This window comes from Anopheles merus, chromosome 2R (assembly GCF_017562075.2).
Source record: "Anopheles merus strain MAF chromosome 2R, AmerM5.1, whole genome shotgun sequence".
Lineage (NCBI taxonomy): Eukaryota > Metazoa > Arthropoda > Insecta > Diptera > Culicidae > Anopheles > Anopheles merus.
In genome coordinates, this window is record NC_054082.1 from 62,354,290 (window position 1) to 62,375,524 (window position 21,235).

The following is a 21,235-nucleotide window of genomic DNA, read 5'->3' on the forward strand; positions in this document are numbered from 1 at the left end:
TTATGCTCCTCCCTCTCTCCCCTTTCTCTCAATAATATTTTTTATATGAGTTTCTAGGAGAGAGGGGGAAAGGGGAGATAGATGTTGCAAGTGGTTTACATATAATTTACTGTGATGGGAGACACCGTCACGCCAATATTGAGAATTTGATATAGGGCGGCGGTGGTGTTTGGTACATCGGCGTTCCGTGTGGACCACGGATGCTAAATGGAAATGCTCTGTATATTTCCGTACAGTATCTCATTGGTCTTCTGAGGACGTCCGGTTGACTTGCACGTTTCGGTTGTCCAAGCGCGTTTCGGTTGTCTAAGCAAGTTTCGGTTGTCCGAAGTGCGTTTGCCACAAAAGTGCGCGATCGTTCCATTATGAACTCGATCGTTTTGCGCTTAATGCCAGCAGCAGCCCTTCGCTTTATCATATGGCGCTGATAATCGGTACAACGTTTACCTCGACCCATTGTTACTAACATTGCTTGCTTGAACCGTCAAGAACGCGCTGGTTAAAAAGTTGGACACGGCTGATCCCGTGCTCAGCCTGCGTTCTGCTTCTACACGTGATGAATTACATCGTTGTAGAGCAGCGAAAAAAGTGTATGGATAAAAACTATCTATGAGTAAGCGAGTGAGCGTCTACCCATTTAAATCGAGAACAGAACACTGCCGCGCTCATGAAACAAAACGCCCATTGAAAAGAACAACTGCGCGCCAGCTCAATGCACGCACAAAGTTTCCTATGCATACACGAGCTTAAACGTAGAGATGCACGCAGGCCTTTGAATGGCGTGCACTGGAGAAACACCTGTGAGGGAATGCCGAGTGCTTTGCTATTGTGCACGTGTCCATTTCGCATCGCTGTCACATGCACATTCATCAATCAGCACACCTGCGTTTTCGTCTAAGGAACAAGCGCTGCTGTCGATGCAAACTTTAGCTTTTATCCAAGTGTGTACGCACGCTGTTTCACATGATAACACACATTATCAGAATACTTTCAACGCAATATGACAGCATGGCAAACTACGTTTGTCAAAACACACACACACACACACACACACACACACACACACACACACACACACACACACACACACACACACACACACACACACACACACACACACACACACACACACACACACACACACACGCACACACGCGCACACACACACGCGCACACGCACACACACACACACTCTCACACACACACACACACACACTCTCTCTCTCTCTCTCTCACACACACACACACACACACACACACACACACACACACACACACACACACACACACACACACACACACACACACACACACACACACTCACACGCACACACGCGCACACACACACGCGCACACGCACACACACACGCGCGCGCGCGCACGCGCGCGCACACACACACACACACACACACACACACACACACCACACACACACACACACAAGTAACGTGGTAAAACAAGTGGACGGTGCGATGAAAAAACAGGGTCCTATCTTAATGTCCGATACTGTACCAGTTTGGGTACTGAGATAGGGCCCCATCTCAGGTCCATAGTTTTACCCATTCATCGCGTTTTGGTCGTTTGGGCGTAAGCCAATGAAACGCTCTCATCGTTCTCTTTTATCTTGTACTGTGTTCTCCCCAAAAAGCTAATCCAAAATGCCAGCGCCCAGAGTTCTAAAGGTCCCTACATAAAATTTCAATACACCGGCTCGTAGCCGGAGGAATTGGCAAAAAAATTGACACCAAGCACTCGTCGCTTTAAAAAACCTTACAGGGTTTTCCAGGAGTTCTCATAGCTGTGGGACATTTTATTGACTCCTTCTCAAGTGAAATGAACTTAATGTAATGGGAATTGGACTCTATGGCACGCTTGTTGGACAAATCCAACAGAAATGTCCAAGGCGCCAGACCAAATAAGGTGCCATCGATTCCAATTCCCACAATATGAAGTTCATAGTCAAGGAAGTGTTCGACAACTATGAGAACCCCTGGAAACCCTGTGTAGCATATCTGCCATACACAACTTATTATAATACACACTATCAGCTATAGACTCATTTTAACACACTTCGGAAAGCCAAACCACACTATTGCAACACATTCATTACAACACACTCAGCAAATCAGATCATACCATAACCAGACAACCGAAAGAGCTCAGGCCGTACCGTTCATGTAAAAACAATTGTGACACACTTATCAGCACCAACCGAAACGTACAACATAAGCAGGAACAGTTTATGCATTTTTACCCAAAGCAGGAACAGTATATGCATTAAACTCGAAACAAAAGTATTGTGACCGGCATTCGGCGGAAAGTGAAAAAAAATGTCAAATGTGCATTTTTTACGGAATATTCATCAACACAGCTGGCGCAAGTAACCCATATGTAAACAAAAACTATAACGATGAAAGAACAGCTACAAGCAAGTTCCGTACAGTGCAGAATGAAAAACTAAAAAACATTTAGTGCAGTGTAAGTGCGAAATGAATGTTTAATTGATGAACAAACATTAACCATACACAGTGTTGTGAGAACCTACCTAAATGTGTAAAAACGTATTAACGCTTATGCGATCGGTTTACTAAGTAGAGTAACCTTGAAATGGGAAACTATGGAATAAAAACTAACTTTTAACAACAACCCAAGTTCAACACAGTACAGTACAGCAATCTATACGATTCTTGGAGCAAGTGATATGGAATAATAAAGTGCAGTGCAAAACAAGTTGTGGTCAGCGTGATTGAAAGGAACAACGGTTCCCACCGTGGAAGACGAAAATACAAGACGAGCCCACTGTCCAATCTGGATTGGCAGGCAAGAATGGACAAGTTTCCCAACCCCGACAAGACATCGAGCGACGACAGATTGACGACAACATCGTAGAACGTCACATCAATCTCCGAGAATTAACCAAGCAATAAGTTTACGTATCAAGCACCGAAAGATGATAGAGCGTGGCATCATCAGCAGCAGCAACAAATAATATATGATATGTATTTAAACAAGGTATCGTAAATATGAATTTGTATCGACAAAAAAAAACAGACAAGGATCGTATCCCTTTGCTCAATAGAAATAAGCAACATGAATCTCCAAATCAGATATACAAAATAATTATGTTGCGTCCATGCTATTCAACCACACTACTATAAATAGCTAAAATGGCAAATTCAATGCTAAAGGAAAATTTGTATAAGGCAAACTTTAGAGTTTGCGTTGTTTCAAATATTCCACAATACAAGCAATATTAATAGTACGATTATTAATATTAGTAGTCATTGCAAATATTACAAAACGGTATCTGTATTATTAGAACAGGAATGAAATATGAATAAAATACAATATTCAATTCAATAATAAATTCTATTTATGAATTGAATTCAACTTTGACAAAAAAAATTGTATTTGAATGCAAAATGGCGTTCACTCTGGCAAACATTGGTTTACTATACTGTAAACTCGCTTTAAGTGCGAAACGATAAGCGCAAACGATAAGATGCAGGCAGATAAGGATGAGAGCAATAATTATCAAAAGAGAGAGAGATAGGCATTAGATGAGCGACAGTGAGTGAGGACGGACGTTTTTAAGCGAATAAAGTACCGTTACAAGCTGTAGACAGGATAAACTAGCGGCGTGATTAGAGTGCGTGAAGCGTAAAGCATTCCAGGAGTAAAGTATTATAATACAAGTGTACGGTAGAATGAGTGATAACGAAAGCGAAGTTTTCGCAGCGGCCACAGAGGGACCGTTCGTGACGGAGCGGAAGAAGCCAGGCCGCAATGAGACAGCAGAGTTGAGAACCATTACCATTGGCCGAATTACAACTAAAACTCGAGCAAGCGGTGCAACGTAACAGTGGCGGAGGAAAGATAGAAGTGGCAGAAAGTTTAGTAGAGGCTGGCAACGAAGGGATGGATAGAAGTGATAGGCCGTGCCGAAGACGAAGCGAATTGTGGGGACGAGTGCCAGATATCAGGGAGCTGCGTGAGGTCGTTCACCCGTTTGACCCTAGGGATACGACCTGCCCTGATGCAGCAGCATGGCTGAAACGAGACGAGTGAAGTGTACGGGTGGAAAGAGGTAGTGAAACTACACTGCGCACGACTGAGCCTTAGCGGTTGCGCTAAACTATGGTGGGAAGCAAACCAGAGCAAAATCAAAACGTGGTCCAATTTCGAAGGTGCGCTACTGGCCGGATTCCCATCATCTAAAAAAGCAGCATTTTACCACAACTGGCTGGTGACAAGAAAATGGCGCAAGGAAGAGACACCCACCGAGTACGTGTACGCCATGTTAGCTATGGGATGCAAAGACGGGTTTAACGAGGAGACTACGACGAGTTACATTGTGAACGGGCTAGGCGAGATGTAGCGGGGAGCAAGGGTAGCAGCGAGTCGAGTAACAACGATCGAAGGCCTACTCAAGGAAATCGCCTGGGTGGAAAACATTACCGCAGTGGCTGAGCATAGCAGACACGTCGACCGAGTAGGGGAGAGGAGGTGCTTTACCTGTGGATCGGCGGAGCATGCGGCGCGAGCGTGCAACAAGGGTCAAGAACCAGGCATCGGTGAATGGAGTGGCGCCGCCGGGAGCAGCCGCGGGGCGCCTAGATCGAAGTGGCGTTGCTTCACCTGTGACGGTATGGGGCACATCTCGACGGATTGTCCCCGACGTAGAACCGTAGCACGGGGAGAAATGCGACGAACGGTGGAGCCGGCGAGCGGGGGACGCGGAATACTAAATGTGAATACGTTAGATGATGAAGGAGAGGGCAGATGTCAAGCAGAGGTAGGCATGGGGAAGATTAAAATCAGGGCACTAGTAGACTCGGGAGCTAACGTATCTACCATTCGTACCAAAATTGCAGGGTTCGCTGGAACACCACGGTTTGTGAAAGGAACCCTTCATGGATTTGGGGGAGCGAAAGTGGAGGTGAACACGAAGAAAGAAACACGAATACAACTAGATGACATAGAAGTCGTAGCAGATCTATGGGAAGTACCCGATGAGGCACAATCAGAAGACATGATTATTGAGCGAGATATTATGGCGCAGCCAGAGATAAACGTCACGTACAAAGAAGGAAAGGTATCATTTAGTAAGGATAAAGAGTCAACGGAAACGAAGGAAAAAACACACACACTAAATAAGGAACGCGGAGAAGAAAGGGGCACAGAGATTACAGAAGCAGAAGTGCGTATAGAGGGAAGCGAAACAATGAAACGCGCAGTGAAAACTCTGTTGAATAAGTATCGAGACTGTTTTGCCAAAGAAATGAATGAAGTAGGGGCGGCAAAAGGAGTACATAATGGAAATAGAGCTAAGCGGAGATGGCCCAATATATCTGAAACCCAGAAAACTACCTTAGGCACAAGAAAACGTGGTCCACGAAATCGTACCAGAACTGCTGGAGAACGATATAATAGAACCCTCGGTATCGGCATATAACAGTCCAATCGTGCTAGTTAAGAAAAATATGGTAAGTGGCGTATGGCAATTGACTATAGGGCGCTAAACCAGAAGACGGTAAAAGATCGATACCCACCACCGGAAATAGAGAGATGCTTAAATACGTTAGTAGGCGCAAAAGTATTCATTAGCTTAGACCTGTATTCGGGTTATTATCAGGTTCCTGTAGCAGAATCTAGCAGGGAAAAGACGGCGTTCTCTACGCCTGATGGACATTTCCACTTCAAAAGAATGCCGTTTGGACTAGTAAATAGCGGAGCAGTGTTCCAACGGGCTATAGATAAGATGGTCAAGGGCTTGAAGCAAAACAATATAGTAGCATATGTGGACGACATATTGATAGGAGCTAAGACCGAGCAAGAGGCAATCGAGGTACTGGAAAAATTATTACAGGCAGATAAAGAACATGGATTTACAATTAACCTGAAAAAGAGTAAATTTTTACTGTCAAGAGTGGAGTTTCTAGGAGTAGAGTTATCAAAAGACGGGGTTAAACCAGGAGAAGCTAAATGCCTAGCGGTTAAGGAATTTCCAACACCATGTGATAGCAAGGAGGTCCAACGATTCCTTGGCCTGGCGGATTACTTCAGGAGATTTGTAGAGAAATTTAGTATCATTGCCAGACCACTACACAGTTTAACAAAAAAAGGTGTAGATTTCCAATGGGGGCGACAAGAAGAGGAAGCGTTTCAAGCGTTAAAGGCGAAGCTTACAGAAAGACCCTTATTAGCGTTATATAACAGGAACGCAGACATTGAGTTACATACAGACGCATCGAAGGAAGGTCTAGCTGGGATACTGTTGAGCAGTAGTGGGGTAGGATGGCGACCCATCAGTTTTTTCAGTCGGAAAACGACAGAGGTAGAGAGCAGTTACCACAGCTACGATTTGGAAATACTAGCAGTGGTAGCCAGTATAGAACGATTCCGACAATATCTGCTAGGCCGTCCATTTGTGGCAAAAACTGGATTGCAAGATGGTTCTTAAAAATGCAAGAATATGATTTTTTTATCGAGCATAGAGGTGTTAACTACATGGCTCACGTAGATGCACTTAGCAGAGGAGCAGTAGAGCAAGGGAGAGAAGAGACCACAGTCGCAGAAAAAAATATTAGCTATCGACATAGATACCGAAGATTTCTTAGCAACCATGCAGCAACAGGATGATAAACTAGCAGAAATATTGAAAACATTACAAAAACCTGCGACAACCAATGCTGAAAAACAGATTCACGACAACTATAATATAGAAGGGCATAGATTAATGCGGAAGGTAGCAGGAGCGAATAAGTGGGTCGTACCAGTTAGGGTGCGGTGGAGGATAGTGAGAGCATTTTATGACGAAATGGGTCATTTTGGAACCGATCGGATGTTGTATAGTTTACGGGCAAAGTTTTGGTTTCCTAAGATGAGAAAGTACGTACAGGGATACATAGAAGCGTGTCCAAATTGCGCATACAATAAAAAAGACTGGACGGCCAGAAGGTTACATGCACCCGATACCTAAGGAACCGATACCATTCCATACGGTACACATAGACCATTTAGGGCCATTTGTAAAATCAGTACATATTAGCCATGGTGTGCGGATTCTCAAAGTTTGCAATACTCAAAGCAGTAAGCTCAACCAAAACAGCACCGGTAATACGATTCTTAGAAGAGGTGTCAGCAATATTCGGAACACCAAGTAGAATGATTACGGACCGGGGCACAGCATTTACATCCAAAACATTTGAGGAGTATTGTGAAGCAAATAATAGCCAACACATTCGGGTAGCAGTAGGATCCCCACGAGCAAACGGGCAGGTACAACGGTACAACAGAACTATACTGACGGCTCTTCGATGCATGGTAGAAGAAGAAAATCGAAGATGGGATGAAAAATTATCGCAAATACAATGGGCGGTAAATAATAGCAGAAGCGCCACTACAAAACAGAGCCCAAGTAGCTTGGTGTTATCGTACCACCCCAGGGATATGCATCGTAATATCATAGCTTTAGTTCTCCACGACGAAGACGGTAATAGAATACAAAACATAGAAGAGAGAAAACTTAAAGCCGTGGAGGAGATAGACAGATAACAACAAAGGCAAAAAATAGGTTTCGACAAACGGCGAGGGGCTCCCAGCAGGTACAACGTAGGTGATATGGTGTTGGTAGAGAGGGATATATTGGCCACGGGCGAGAGCCGTAAACTAGAGACACGATACAAAGGACCCTATTGGGTAGTGGCAGTGCTAGCTAACGACAGATATGTTATCGAGGACATACCAGGAGCACAAAGGACACAACGACCGTTGCAGACCACGTATGCAGTGGTTAGACTGAAAAAATATGGAAGAGTTCAAGATTTAGAATTCGAGGGAAGTATAGGACAGGAAAAACGGCAGAAAGAAGAATACGCGGAAGAGAAAGATGACGCTGAGGACAGCGATGGATGTGTGGTGTCCGAACTGTAAACTCGCCTTAAGTGCGAAACGATAAGCGCTAACGATAAGATGCAGGCAGATAAGGATGAGAGCGATAATTATCAAAAGAGAGAGAGAGATAGGCATTAGATGAGCGACAGTGAGTGAGGACGGACGTTTTCAAGCGAATAAAGTACCGTTACAATACTAACAAGTATGAAAACATTCCACGGTAGAGAATCAGAATTGATTCAATTTCTTGACACAGTCAATGCTGTAAAGAGCATGATACCAGTAGATTATACTCAAATAGCTATCAATCTCTTACTTGCAAAGCTAGGGACAGAACCAAGAGAACTTTTCAATGAAATCCCTAACTCTTTTGACGAAATAGTTATTACCATCAAAGGAAAATATACCGTCTCAGTAACCAAAACTCACAAAAGATTTTGGGACTTAAAAAAGGATAGATTTCAAAATTTTAACACTTTCGCCAAAAATCTACATAAATTGTCCAACCAATTACAAGCAGCATACATCCAAGAAAATATGACGCTCAACAGCGCAAAAGCGCTAACAAAGCAAAACGTCATATTTAAACTGAAGGAAACAGGTATCAGCCGAGAAAGCCAACTTATTTTGGATATAAAAGAGTTCGCATGCATCTCCGACATGCGAATTAAACTCATACCAGAATCGAGAATCCAACAGTTGTACCAATGCCCAAACAAACAAAATAATTAAATAAGATAAGAGCCTGAACTTTTATTACAACGCTGATAATAATCAACGAAAGGTATATCATACTTATAATCAAAATAACGAAGATTATACAAATATTAACCAAACGAGCAATCAAGTTTACCTTGAGCAAGAAAATATTAATTTAAACAGTAAAACAGGCTGTTGTGATAAAAAGTATAATTTCAAATCCGAGCGAAGTATATCATTTAAAAATGAAACAATTAATGAAACAAAATGTTCCAGAAACGACCCAGGAAAAATAATTATTTCATCAAATGAACTTAAAGCACATATACCAACAAACATTATGTTGAAAGAAACTAACAATACAAAAATAGATTCCTTAAAGGAACAAAAAACTAAAACACTCATGATAAACACTAGATCCATGATTAAAGAGGCAAGAAAAATAATCCCTCAGAAACCCATCGATATTTGGTACGATCAACCAGCGATATGGTCAACAGACACACCGTCTAAAACTAGGAAACTACTCAAGGTTAGAACCAGTATTTCCAATAACGAACTAACATTTTAAGTATGCAATAGCACCTACAAGAAAGTCTTAGGAAAAGCTTACGCAAAAGCAGAAAAAAAATAAGTCAAGCATTGAAGCTTGCTCTTCTCAACATCTGCAACATAGCTGAAAACTTCAAAAACAAGAAGCTAGTTTGGTCACTAAATGATGAAATATTTTCCCAGTACTCTTAACAAACCCTTGAGGATATCGCCAATAGAGCCATTACCGAGTTTGAATTCATACTGTATACACCACCTAGGTGGGTTGAAACAGAACATGATAGGCTGAGAATAATCAATAATTATCACATGACCCCTTTGAGAGGACACGTAGGCCAGTTCAAACTTTATAAGAAAATAAGAGATACATGGAATACTATGCATAACGATATCAAAAATTTCGTAAATAAATGTGACATATGCTTAGCTAAAAAAGTTGACAGATACTGTTGGAACCTTATAACACCGGCTTAGGATGGTTCCAACGACCTGTCAATATTATCGTTAGGAAGAGAGAAAAGAGGAAAACAGATGAGAAAAAGAGAGGGAATATGCAATAAAATAGCATAAAAAGGGCTCGAAAGACAAACCGCGGGATTATTACCAAATAAACATCGGAATAAAGAGACCAATTTTTTGGCAACATCTTACGAGTAAAACTAAAACTATCGAAGTGTTCGGCATTAAATTATTTTTCCGCTCCGTTTTCTAACAGATACACTGAAGAGCAAACGATTACTCAAAGTAACGATACAAATATATTCGAGGAAAAAGATAAAGAGGATACAATCCTGCTAGATAACGTAAAAAGGAATAAAGAGATCAATGATAAAGATATTCATGCAACTGAGCTAATAAATAAAAGGAAAAGAAAACGTAGCATCAAAACGACCAAGAAAATAAATGAAACATTGAAACAATGAATTGCATTACCAGGAAATAAAGACTGGAAAATTGAATGATTTCACACAATATGAATCAAGAAAAACTGTTGCTTACGAAACATATCTAAAAGAGCTCCTAGAACAATTGCATATCATAATCTCCATGATACCCGTGACGAAATCAATAAACGCAGAGTCCTCAAACAATGAAACTAACAATTGCAATATGGCAAAATCGAAATATTATGAACCATATTCAAATATTCTCAATACTTTAACACCATCAAATAGATCAATTTACATAAAATATTATCCACCTTAGAGAAATAATAAAAAAATAATATCCATGTTAAATAATGTAAAAAAAAACAATCTTAGCAAAATCTTATTAGGGGAAGATAGGTAAAGACGGACACTTCTCAAAAATGCATGAAAAAGGTAATTTTTGAGAAATTCTACAATGTAGAATCCAAACTGAAGGTTAAACAACTCATTTGAGACCATTTTTCATGTAATATATGCGAAATTGGTTAAATTCATGAACAAAACAAATTTTCAACCGTGCGCACCTTTGTGGATCTAATTTGATTACTGCGGGTCTTAAGCTCTGTAACTTGCATTGTTTATATTTTTGGAAGTTTTATTACATGAACGATTTGTCATGATTGTTAAGCAAAAAACTGGCTAAAGTACGAGAATAAAAGAATTAAAAATCTTGTTTTCTGCTGGTTTAAACATCCTGACACCAAAGCAGGAAAGACGGACACTTTGTCATAGGGAATGATGGACACCGAATTTGTTGAGCTATTTTACTTCTTATATCAATTGGTGATGAATATATGTATTTCTTCAAACACCTCAAATAAGGGTATTTTGAAGATATGAAACATTACGCAACTAGAAAAAAGTAATAAATAAGCAAGAAATGAAACACCGGTCAAAATAGCAGTCATGCGTTATGATACTACTCACTCGACGCTGATGAGGCGCTTCACGAAATCCAATGTTTTGTCACGACTTGGACAACTTTAATAAAAAAAGATCAAGAACTGATATCAAATCGTTCAGGAATAGATGAAAGATTCGATGAGTTTACAGATATCAACATGTTCAATCTTCAATGTAAGAAACTGCTGGACCTATTAACAAGTTCCTCAAATATGCAGTGGTCGAGGAAAAAAAATCGATATGAAAAAAAAATGCCTTAGATTCTGCATGCTTCGTTCTATTAGGAGCGCCGCTTAAAATTCCTAAATTCACGGCTGAATGAATCGTCGTTGCAATTGGCCAAGAATTGGTTTATAAACGTACCAGGACGTGGAACGCGATAGAATTTGATAAAATACTGTAGAACTCTCAATTTCCAACGTTTTCTAAAGGTGTTCTATTGTAACAATCTTAGCCTTCATGGTGTCCATCTTTCGCATATCAGGTGTCCGTCTTACCCGAACATTTCAAAATTGCACGAAAAAAATCATGTTTTTCATTCATGAAAAAAACGAAAAATTTGATGTAAACTTAAAAGTTTCAACACATTTTCTGATGAAACATGAGTGTAAGATAATGTATGCAAACTTTCATGGTCGTTGCACCTATATAACCTTAGATTTTTACCATTTTCCTTAACGTGTCCGTCTTTACCTACCTTCCCCTACTAAATTAACAGTTTATAGCAAAAAAAGAGCTTTAGAAATCAATCATAGGTGCTTCAATCAATTCTTTACCGAAGCTTTACACCATGAAGCGTTGCACCGAGACGCAACAAACACCATTATGACTAAGATGACTGTAAAAAAAATCATCAATTTGTCAATACCATAGGCACAGGTCATACTCCTTATGAGTTAATTTTTGGCAGAAAAGTTAATTTACCACAAGAAATTTACCAAAACAAAATAGAACCAGTATATAATGATGTTATTATGAAATAAAATTTAAATTACAGAAATCTCACGAAAGAGTAAAGAAAAATCTTGTGAGCTCAAAATAAAACAGGCAAAATATATGAAATAAAATTATAAATTCCTTAAAACTTGAGATAGGTGACACAGTTTACTTAACAAATGAAAATAGGAAGAAATTGGATCCCGTTTATATTGGACCATTTGCAGTAACTAATATACATTAACCAAACGGTACCATAATATACAAAACCACCAATAAATCGTCAACAGTACACAAAAATAGGTTAATTAAATCAAAAGAATAACCGAAAGAGCTCAGGCCATACCGTTCATATAAAAACAATTATGACACACTTATCAGAACCAACCGAAAGGTACAACATAAGCAGGAACAGTTTATGCATTTTTACCCAAAGCAGGAACAGTATATGCATTAAACTCAAAACAGGAACTTAGTGACAAGAACCATCGTTCTTGTCAACAAAAGACAAACGTAACTAGCTGAGTGAAAACAATAACTTTCCAACATAAAACCCGGAACCAAATGTACGACGAAACCCATAACTTAATTTCAGTATAAATAACACCTATTCCAATCACGGCAGGTCAGATTCGTTCGGACTGCCAAGAGAGGACGTTACACTTCCTATAAATCTTCGAGTTTCCACTTAGGGAAACCCCTTCGGGGTTTCCATGATCTCCTGGATGATGAAATTCCGGGTTCAATCAGTCCGCTTTGAACAGTTCACTCCACCTCGTCTCTTGTCAGTAAAAACTGACCCCCCACAAACATAGTACTCGACGGCCCCGCGTACGTTCGATCACATTACACCTGTAAAAGGTCGTTTGGTCATTGGTGCTTCAGTGGGTGAAGCGAGAGGTTTCATTCGAGAAACGTTTCCAACGATGTCATTTTGTGCGCTATTTAAAGAATCAAAAATCTTAAAAGATTTGGATTTGCGCGATCCCGCCTAATAACATGTCCGTCGTGAGTTCAAGCATCGCTTGGACCGTTTCCCCGTAGCAAAACATGCTGTACGACTGCGTGGTACTTATCAAGAAGTCTCTAAAGCCTTTATAGGCTGGCATGATCACGTAGGTTGTTACTCCAAAAAGAAGAATAATGAAAAACTCTCTATCAATCTTGGGAGATATATGAAGCTCTTGAAATTCATAAATCCCTATACAGGGTGGCATCGTAGAAGTGATACACTTATTCGAGTACCCCTTTTTTGTGTTTTCTGTCACTGTGTGTCAAACTCATGAGCATATTTTGACAGCTTAATTTGTTTACTATTTATCGTAAAAAACGTACACTTAGTGCTCACTTCAGTTTTCTCATATATTATAGTGGATTCATGTCGAGAACAAATAGAAATCTCGCATTTGCATGGATTGACAAACATACAGATTAAGCAGAAACTGTCTCATCTCAATTTAAGTCGATTATTCATCTATAGGACCATCAATCGATACGAGGAGACAGGCATGGTTGTTCCAAAGAAGAAACCGGGCAAAAAACAACATTTGCATTTGGACGGATTCAAGACATGGTTGTTAAAGATATGGGTGAAATGCCGGATGAAGTTGTGCGTGCGGCCTGCAACGATTTCTAAAAGCGCCTACGGGCGGTTATCAAGTGTAAAGGTGCAAGATTTGAAATAAATTGAGTGAAATGCAAGTTTAGTACCAATAGAAGCTATTTAAATCGATTTCTAAGAGAAATCAAACCTGTTGTCAATTTTATTACAAAAACAAAGTGTATCACTTCTACGATGCCACCCTGTAGATTCGTGAATCTTTCGAGACATATTGATCTTTCGAGATTCATGAGTCTTTTAAGATTAATGCATCTTTGGATATCCACAAATCTATAGAGATTCATAAATCTTTGAAATCGAGATTCATAATCATTGAATCATTTCAAAGATTCATTCAGATTCATGAATCTGAATCAGATTTACCCAACACTAGTGTCTTTTAACACTTTCGTATGAAATCGTGCATGTCGGTTTTACTCACCGCTCAGCTTTGTAACTGACGCTCTGTAATTCTCTTGAGAACGAACGAGGTAGTAAAGAGAGAACGAGAATGACGTCCCAAGCGGCATCGCTGAGAGAGAATTAAGCTTTTCCCGTTGTTTCCCCCCCCCCCTGACATACCCATGAACGGTGTGTTTGTTTCTACGCGATGCGTTATTCTCGTTTATTTGTACCCCCGCCCCTATGTTCTTCTTACCTGTACCCCGTACCCCATACATTCTGACTCACCCGGCGCTCTAGCACCAATCGAACACGACATCGAACATGAAACATGTATGGGATTTGACATGTTTGTCTTGTTTGTTTGTTTGTGTCTGACAGTGCACCTCCATATGATTATATGGGTTTGTTCCAAGGTGTGTTTATTTAGGAGGTGAATTATTAGCGCGTTTGCCGGGCGCCATCATTGAGCCATAACATTGAGTTATGTCAAATCGCATACAATTTTCTATACCCCGCTCCAGCCCTTCCCGATTTTAATACCGGAGCACCCAGTATGTCAAGTCGTGAAATGTCAATTTGCTCCGAAGCACTTCACCTCCTAATATCCATACACCTTGGGTTTGTTCGAGTCGGATGTCGTGTTCGATTGGTGCCAGAGCGCAGCCTTAGAATTCAAAGCAAAGCAAAATGATGTAAGTGAATTTGGAAAAGATGAGTGATGGATATTTCATAACGATTCAGATCACATATGTTAAAAACAAAATTAACAGAAACTTGAACTAAAATTTTACAAAAAAATTAAAGGTTTCCGGCATCGGTATAATAATATAAATATTATATAGAATAATAATACATAAAAAAATATTGATATTAACAACTTACATATAATATAATATATATAATATATGATATAAATTATACACCGGGCAACTGTCCGTATAGTTATTGTAAGCGGCGTATATATTTATTTAAATATATATTTATGTACATGTTACTTATTTTTTGAATATTTTTTAAACAAACCTACATGTTTATATTTAAAAAAACATTATCTTGAAGAATTGAGAAAGGAACAGAGTAAATTGTCAGTTTTACTTCATAACACTCATATAGGGATCACAAAAAAATGTATTAATAAATTACACACGTGCATGTACATGCTTACTAGTTAGGTTATCGTTGTACGTAAATGTAATAAAATACATTTAAATCATTATGAAGTTTATAATTATCTTTCTGATTATTTTTTTTAAATTTTGATGTTTGTTTTAATTTAAACCGCTTTGAAAATAGCAATACAGTAGAACATCGATTATCCGGGCACCTCGGGACCGGACGGTTGCCGGTTAATCGATTTGCACGGATAATTGTCCAAGAAATGTCAAATTCATATAAAAATCGCCAAATTCAGCAGTTTTATGATTAATTCACATTGAATTAATCGATTAACCGTTAGTAGAATATTATTTTAATCAAAAACTATAGGTTTAACTACTGTTCATGAACAAAAATGAACTTCGAAAATACCTCTAGACACTACAAAGCTGCACAAAAAAATTGGTTGCCTACTTTACTATCGCTGCAAATTTTCGCCGCATGTTTAAACAGCTGTCACATTTATGCGCACGGTTAAGCCGCCCGACGGTTAATCCGCCCCCGGATAATCGACGTTCTTCTGTATATATGATACAATTAGAACTCGCTAATTGTATTTATATCATATGTCTACAAAGAAACATAGATTTTGTTTATTAGAAAGACATTTTGTATGCAACACGACTAATGTCTGCGTATTTTGTCATGTTTATTTTTTTATACAATGTGGATTAACTGACTTTTTTCATATTTATGAGCACAACTCGGATTTTTTGTATTCAATTTAAAAAGCAGACTTGCAATTGGCGAGGTTTGAATGTATTTTACTTCCTCACATGACAACTCAGATATCTGTCAAGTTAGAAACGTAAACAAACACGGACAACCGACGGTTAAGTTTGTGTGCAGAATAATCGTGAAATTGTATGTGAAAACTCGAGAAAAGGTAAGTGTTCTCTGCATATTTCAGTAAATAAACTATCTTTTAATGCTTGAACACATTTTTACACTGGAAAACATCATTTCATCCCGAAATTTGGCAACATTCGTCCGAGTATGATTGAGCAGCTGTGTGTGTATGCCGACAGAATACGACGCCGGTAAGATGAAATGTTTTACTTTTTAAATCACAAAGAATTGTAAAAAATAATGCAGATAAAATAATATTGATCTTTGTTACAGTTTCCACAATAATCACCAAAGCCGTGTTGTGAACAAAATCGGCACATTCTCTACTAGACCAGAACACCGGTCGTTGTGTATCTTCAAGCAAACCAACGTTGCCACGTTCCACAAGTTAGCACGAAAAGGAAAGTATTATAAATTAATGTCACATACGAAAGTATTCTAATCTTTCCTTATTATTTTTCCACTGCAAACAGGACATTGTATCACCGCATCGACAAGTGGTGTTTAGTCCAAGTGTTGTGAAGAAGTGTGTTGTACGGTGTATTATGTGTTTTATTCTATTTGAATCGCTTTACAAGTGATACATTTAGTGCGATTAATCGTTGTGCTACAGCTAACGAAAAAACGACCCAGCGGTAGAAGCGGCCACAATAAATGTGCCTGACGCAGAGACAACAACGCCGGCATCCGTTGATACCATCCACAGTGATTGAAATCGTATTTAAACGTGTAAAACCATTTATTGGGGCATGTAAGTATTGAATAATAGTCAAATAAAATATATTTTCTCGTTGTACTGGACAATGTGCATCGAAATTTAAAACAAAAAGTGTGTGTGTTTTTGTTTACATCCAAACATAGAACCCATAGCGTTATACTGTGGTTCGAGCACTTGCTAAGTAACGCTTGAGCTATCGAGCAGTGTTATGAACAGGTAGCGAGTAGTAACGCCTCCATACAAAAATCGTGAAACGTAACGCTCCAATGCTATTTGAGGCATAGCATAGAACCTCTTCATTTACGCTCCCTCGAGCGTTCGTGCGTGCGTGCGTGCGTGCGCGCGTCTATGTGTGTGTGTGTGTGCTTGCCTGCGTGCGTGGCTGTGTGTGTTTTTGTCGCTTAGCGTTAACTACCACGAACCTGGTTGAATTTGTAACCTATTTCACTAGCCAAATTGATGCCGGAGCTCAAGTCGATTCAATTTATTCAGATCTGAAAGCAGCATTCGACTCTCTTCCGCACGCAATTCTTCTCGCTAAACTCGATAAGCTAGGAGTTCCCAGCTCGCTCGCACAGTGGCTTAAGTTTTACCTAATTAATCGCACATACATCGTGAAAATTGTTAAGCACATGTCCAAAAATAGTCAACAGCTCGGGTGTGCCACAAGGAAGTAATATTGGCCCGCTTCTCTTCATATTGATCATCAACGATGTTATCCTTGCTTTACCTCCCGACAGTGTCAGTCCGTTTGCCGACGATGCAAAATTTTTCGCGCCTATACACAACACAGGCGATTGCAAAACTGCATCGAAATCTTCTGTTCGTGGTGCAAGCGTAACGGACTGACTATCTGCATCGAGAAATGCTAAAGTGTGTCTTTTAGTCGATGCAGGAGCCCAGTCACTAGTACCTACTTCATGGACGGCACTGCAGTTAATCGACAAAATCATGCCAAAGACCTGGGCTTTCTGCTTGATTCAAGTTTGAACTTTAAACTGCATATCGATGACGTTGTAGCCAGAGGAAAACAATTACTTGGCGTGGTTATCCGGACAACTAATGAATTCCGCAATCCCATGGGCATCAAAGCTGTCTACAACTGTATCGTTCGTTCGATTCTGGAATATTCGTGCGTAGTCTGGAGCCTAACTACTGCTTCTTCAATTGCTCGACTTGAGGCGATTCAACGTAAGCTCACGAGATATGCCCTACGCCTACTTCCCTGGCAGGATCGCAATAATCTTCCTCCGTATGCTGCGCGGTGCCGTCTTCTAGGGCTTGAACCTCTTTCGGTTAGAAGACGCAATGCACAGTGCTCTTTCATCGCTGGATTGCTAAATGGCTCTATCGACTCATCGCCTTTGTTGCATCGAGTCGATATCTATGCACCATCCCGAACACTTAGGTCTAGAGAAACTCTACGGCTTGCTCAACCCCGTTCCAGCGCTGGTCGGTCTGACCCTATGTTCCGCATGCCGGCTGTCTTCAACACTGTCTCGGATTGCTTCGACTTCGACATCTCAACTCAGTGCTTCAAGGAACGTCTCCGGCTTTTGCCGTGGCCGCAGTGAATTGCGATGCAAATGTTATTTTTGCGATGTATTTTTTTTTAAATGAACTATTATTTATCTTAATTAGGCCATACGGCCCCCGTTGAAGATTAAACAATAAATAATAACGGCTATAAAAAATTATCCTATGCCAACAAATACCAAACATGTACGAAGGTGCTTGGGACTTTTATCCTATTTTTGCAAATTTGTCCCTTCCTTTTCCAACATAGCAAAACCCTTGACCAATTTATTGCAAAATGATAAGCGTTTTGATTTTGATTCATTATGGGAAGAAGCATTCTGTTCGTTACGTGACAAACTTATACAGTCTCCAGTCTTGGCAATTTTTGATCCGAAGCGTGAAAATGAACTACACTGCGATGCCAGTTCATCTGGTTTTGGAGCAGTTCTATTACAAAAACAAGATGATGGAAAATTCCATCCTCTAGCATATTTCTCTAAAAACACAAAAAAGACGAAGCTATGCTTCGCAGTTATGATGTGGAAACGCTTTCCATTATATACGCATTAAAACGATGTCACGTTGAAGTCCATGGAATTCGGAATCATCACAGACTGTAATTCACTCATAGAACCCCTTAACAATCGTAATTCCTCTGCAAAAATTGCTCAATGGTCGCTTTTTCTCGAAAATTATGAATACCATCGTTCTGGTGCTTCAATGAGTCATGTCGATGCCCTGAGAAGACTGCAAGCTAGTTGTGCTGTTCATGAAATTGATTTAGATTTTCAATTGCAATTAGCTCAAGCGAGAGATCTCGCTATTGAACAGATGAAGTCCAAATTGGAGCTTGAAACTGTTGATGGTTCTACGTTGCAAAATGGATTAGTGTATCGGGAATCTCCAACCAAGGGACTTCAGCTGTATGTGCCTCATGTGATGATAGATAACATCATTCGACATACCCATGAAAAGACTTAGCAGTAGATAAGACATGTGACAAAATAAGCAATCATTACTGGTTTCCTTGTATGAAGCCTCGAGTGGAACAGTTTATAATAAATTGCTTGAAATGTATTGCCTATTCCGCCCCTCCCCGCAACAATGATAGAAACCTGCATAGCATCCCCAAAGAAGGAATATGTACCATTTGATACACTTCATATTGACCATTTGGGTCCCTTGCCATCAGTAAGGTCGCAGAGGAAATATATTTTGGTGGTCATCGACGCTTTTACTAAATTTTCTAAAATTTATGCTACTCGCTCTACAAATGCTCTAGAAGTCTGTAACATTCTCAATCAATATATGTCATATTACAGTCGTCCGAAGCGAATTATTACCGATCGAGCAACGTGCTTTATTTCCAATCTTTTTGATTTTTCTTGCATCAGAAAACATAAAACGATCTCAAGAAATTAATGAAACCTACTTCCGTAAAAACCACAAACCCGCTTCCGAATTCCAAGTAGGTGATTTTTAAGTGATAAATAAATAAATAAATAAATAAAACGTTGACACCACCGTGAACCAAAACAAATAATTGATTCCAAAATGTAAAGGGCCATACATTAAGATAATACCTAACGTTATCTTAATGTGTAATATAATCGTTAGTACATAAGATTTTACCTAACGATCGCTATGTTATTAAGGATATAGAAGGTTGTCAGATAACCCAAATTCCATACGATGGAGTTTTAGAAGCGAATAAGTTAAGAAAATGGATAGAACCGAGGTTATTGAGACCAACGAAACTTAAAGGCAACATTCACTTAAAAATAGATTTAATTGAGGGCAATAAAATACTCAGGATAGCCGAGTTGTAGACAAAAAGATTCTGAACTGCCATGTGTAGGCATTAAACGACAAATGACACATATGTACATACCATGTGCAATTTATACAAATGCAGGGCTGTTACAGAAGTCTCAATTTAAAAACCGCGAAATCCGCGCCAGGCTTTTGAAATCCGCGCCAAAACTTAAACTCCGCGCTCATACGAAAGCAACACATATAATTGTTGAATCAGGGAATTTTTGTTGAATCAGGGAACTACATTTTTTTGTTCTTCAACTTCCTTTTTCTTGCTGCTCAATCCTTAATTGATCTTATGGTGTTACTTGGTGATTTTAATTCACCATCACTCTCCTGGAACCCGCGGCATCGTGCGTTAATCACTTCATTCCTACTGGCGTATCTCGTGAAAATGTTTCTCTGCTTGATGGAATGTCGGTAAACGGTCTGCTGCAATTATCTGGCATAAAAAATATACGCGTAAGACAATTGGACCTTCTATTTGCCAATGCTGCCTTCTTGGAGCGCTGCTCCCTCGTCATAGTTTCACCTGTTCCACTCGTCGCGCTAGACAATCATCATCCTGCTCATGAGACAAATGTGCTCCTTGCGCACTCTCGCCCTGCATCCTCTTAACGAATACCTACGGCTCGTATGTTCAATTTTAGGAAGCTGGACTACCTAAAGCTTCATCGTATTTTAGCTGATACCGATTGGTCCTTCATTGATGCTGACTGTGACATAAATCAAGCTGTAGCTGCGTTTCCTAATGTAATCACTTCCGCCTTCCCGAAGTGGTCGAACTTAGCTTTACGTCTATTAAAATCTGACAAAAACCGCGCTCAACGCGCCTACCGCTTAAATAATACTTTACACAATCTTTGTGTATATAAATATGCGGCTAAGGCTTATCGTCTTCTTAATCGCCATCTGTATCGTCGCTACATCCGGCGTCTTCAAATACGCCTCTCTATTGATCCTGGGTCATTCTTTCGTTTTGCGAACTCTAGACGAAGCTCTGCTAGCCTTCCATCCACCCTGTTTCTTGATCTGTCCTCTGCTACGTCCAATCCTAATATATGTAACCTGTTTGCCAAACATTTCTCTAGTGTATTTGTCGATCCCAGTTCTTTTAAGGTTCCTTTGGACGTAGGCTTGTCTTACACGCCCTCTGATGTGATATCATGTAATTCAGTCGTTGTAAGCGAAAGCCTAGTAAAACCTGCTTTATCCAAACTTAAAACTTCGTTTTCACCAGGCCCCGATGGCATCCCCGCC

At 39.8% G+C, this 21,235-nt stretch overlaps 2 protein-coding genes across 11 annotated transcripts in view; one reads left to right on the forward strand and one right to left on the reverse strand.

Moving 5' to 3' along the window:
* LOC121589997 (rho GTPase-activating protein 26) overlaps positions 1 to 21,235 on the reverse strand; it is a 191,382-nt gene that overhangs the window by 64,950 nt on the left and 105,197 nt on the right. The gene's annotated exons all lie outside the window — the stretch shown is intronic.
* LOC121589999 lies at positions 4,722 to 6,075 on the forward strand. Its single transcript, XM_041909318.1, has 2 exons — positions 4,722 to 4,795; positions 4,875 to 6,075. Exons 1-2 carry the CDS (start codon positions 4,783 to 4,785, stop codon positions 5,453 to 5,455), a joined length of 594 nt encoding a protein of 197 aa, XP_041765252.1. The 5' UTR covers positions 4,722 to 4,782; the 3' UTR covers positions 5,456 to 6,075.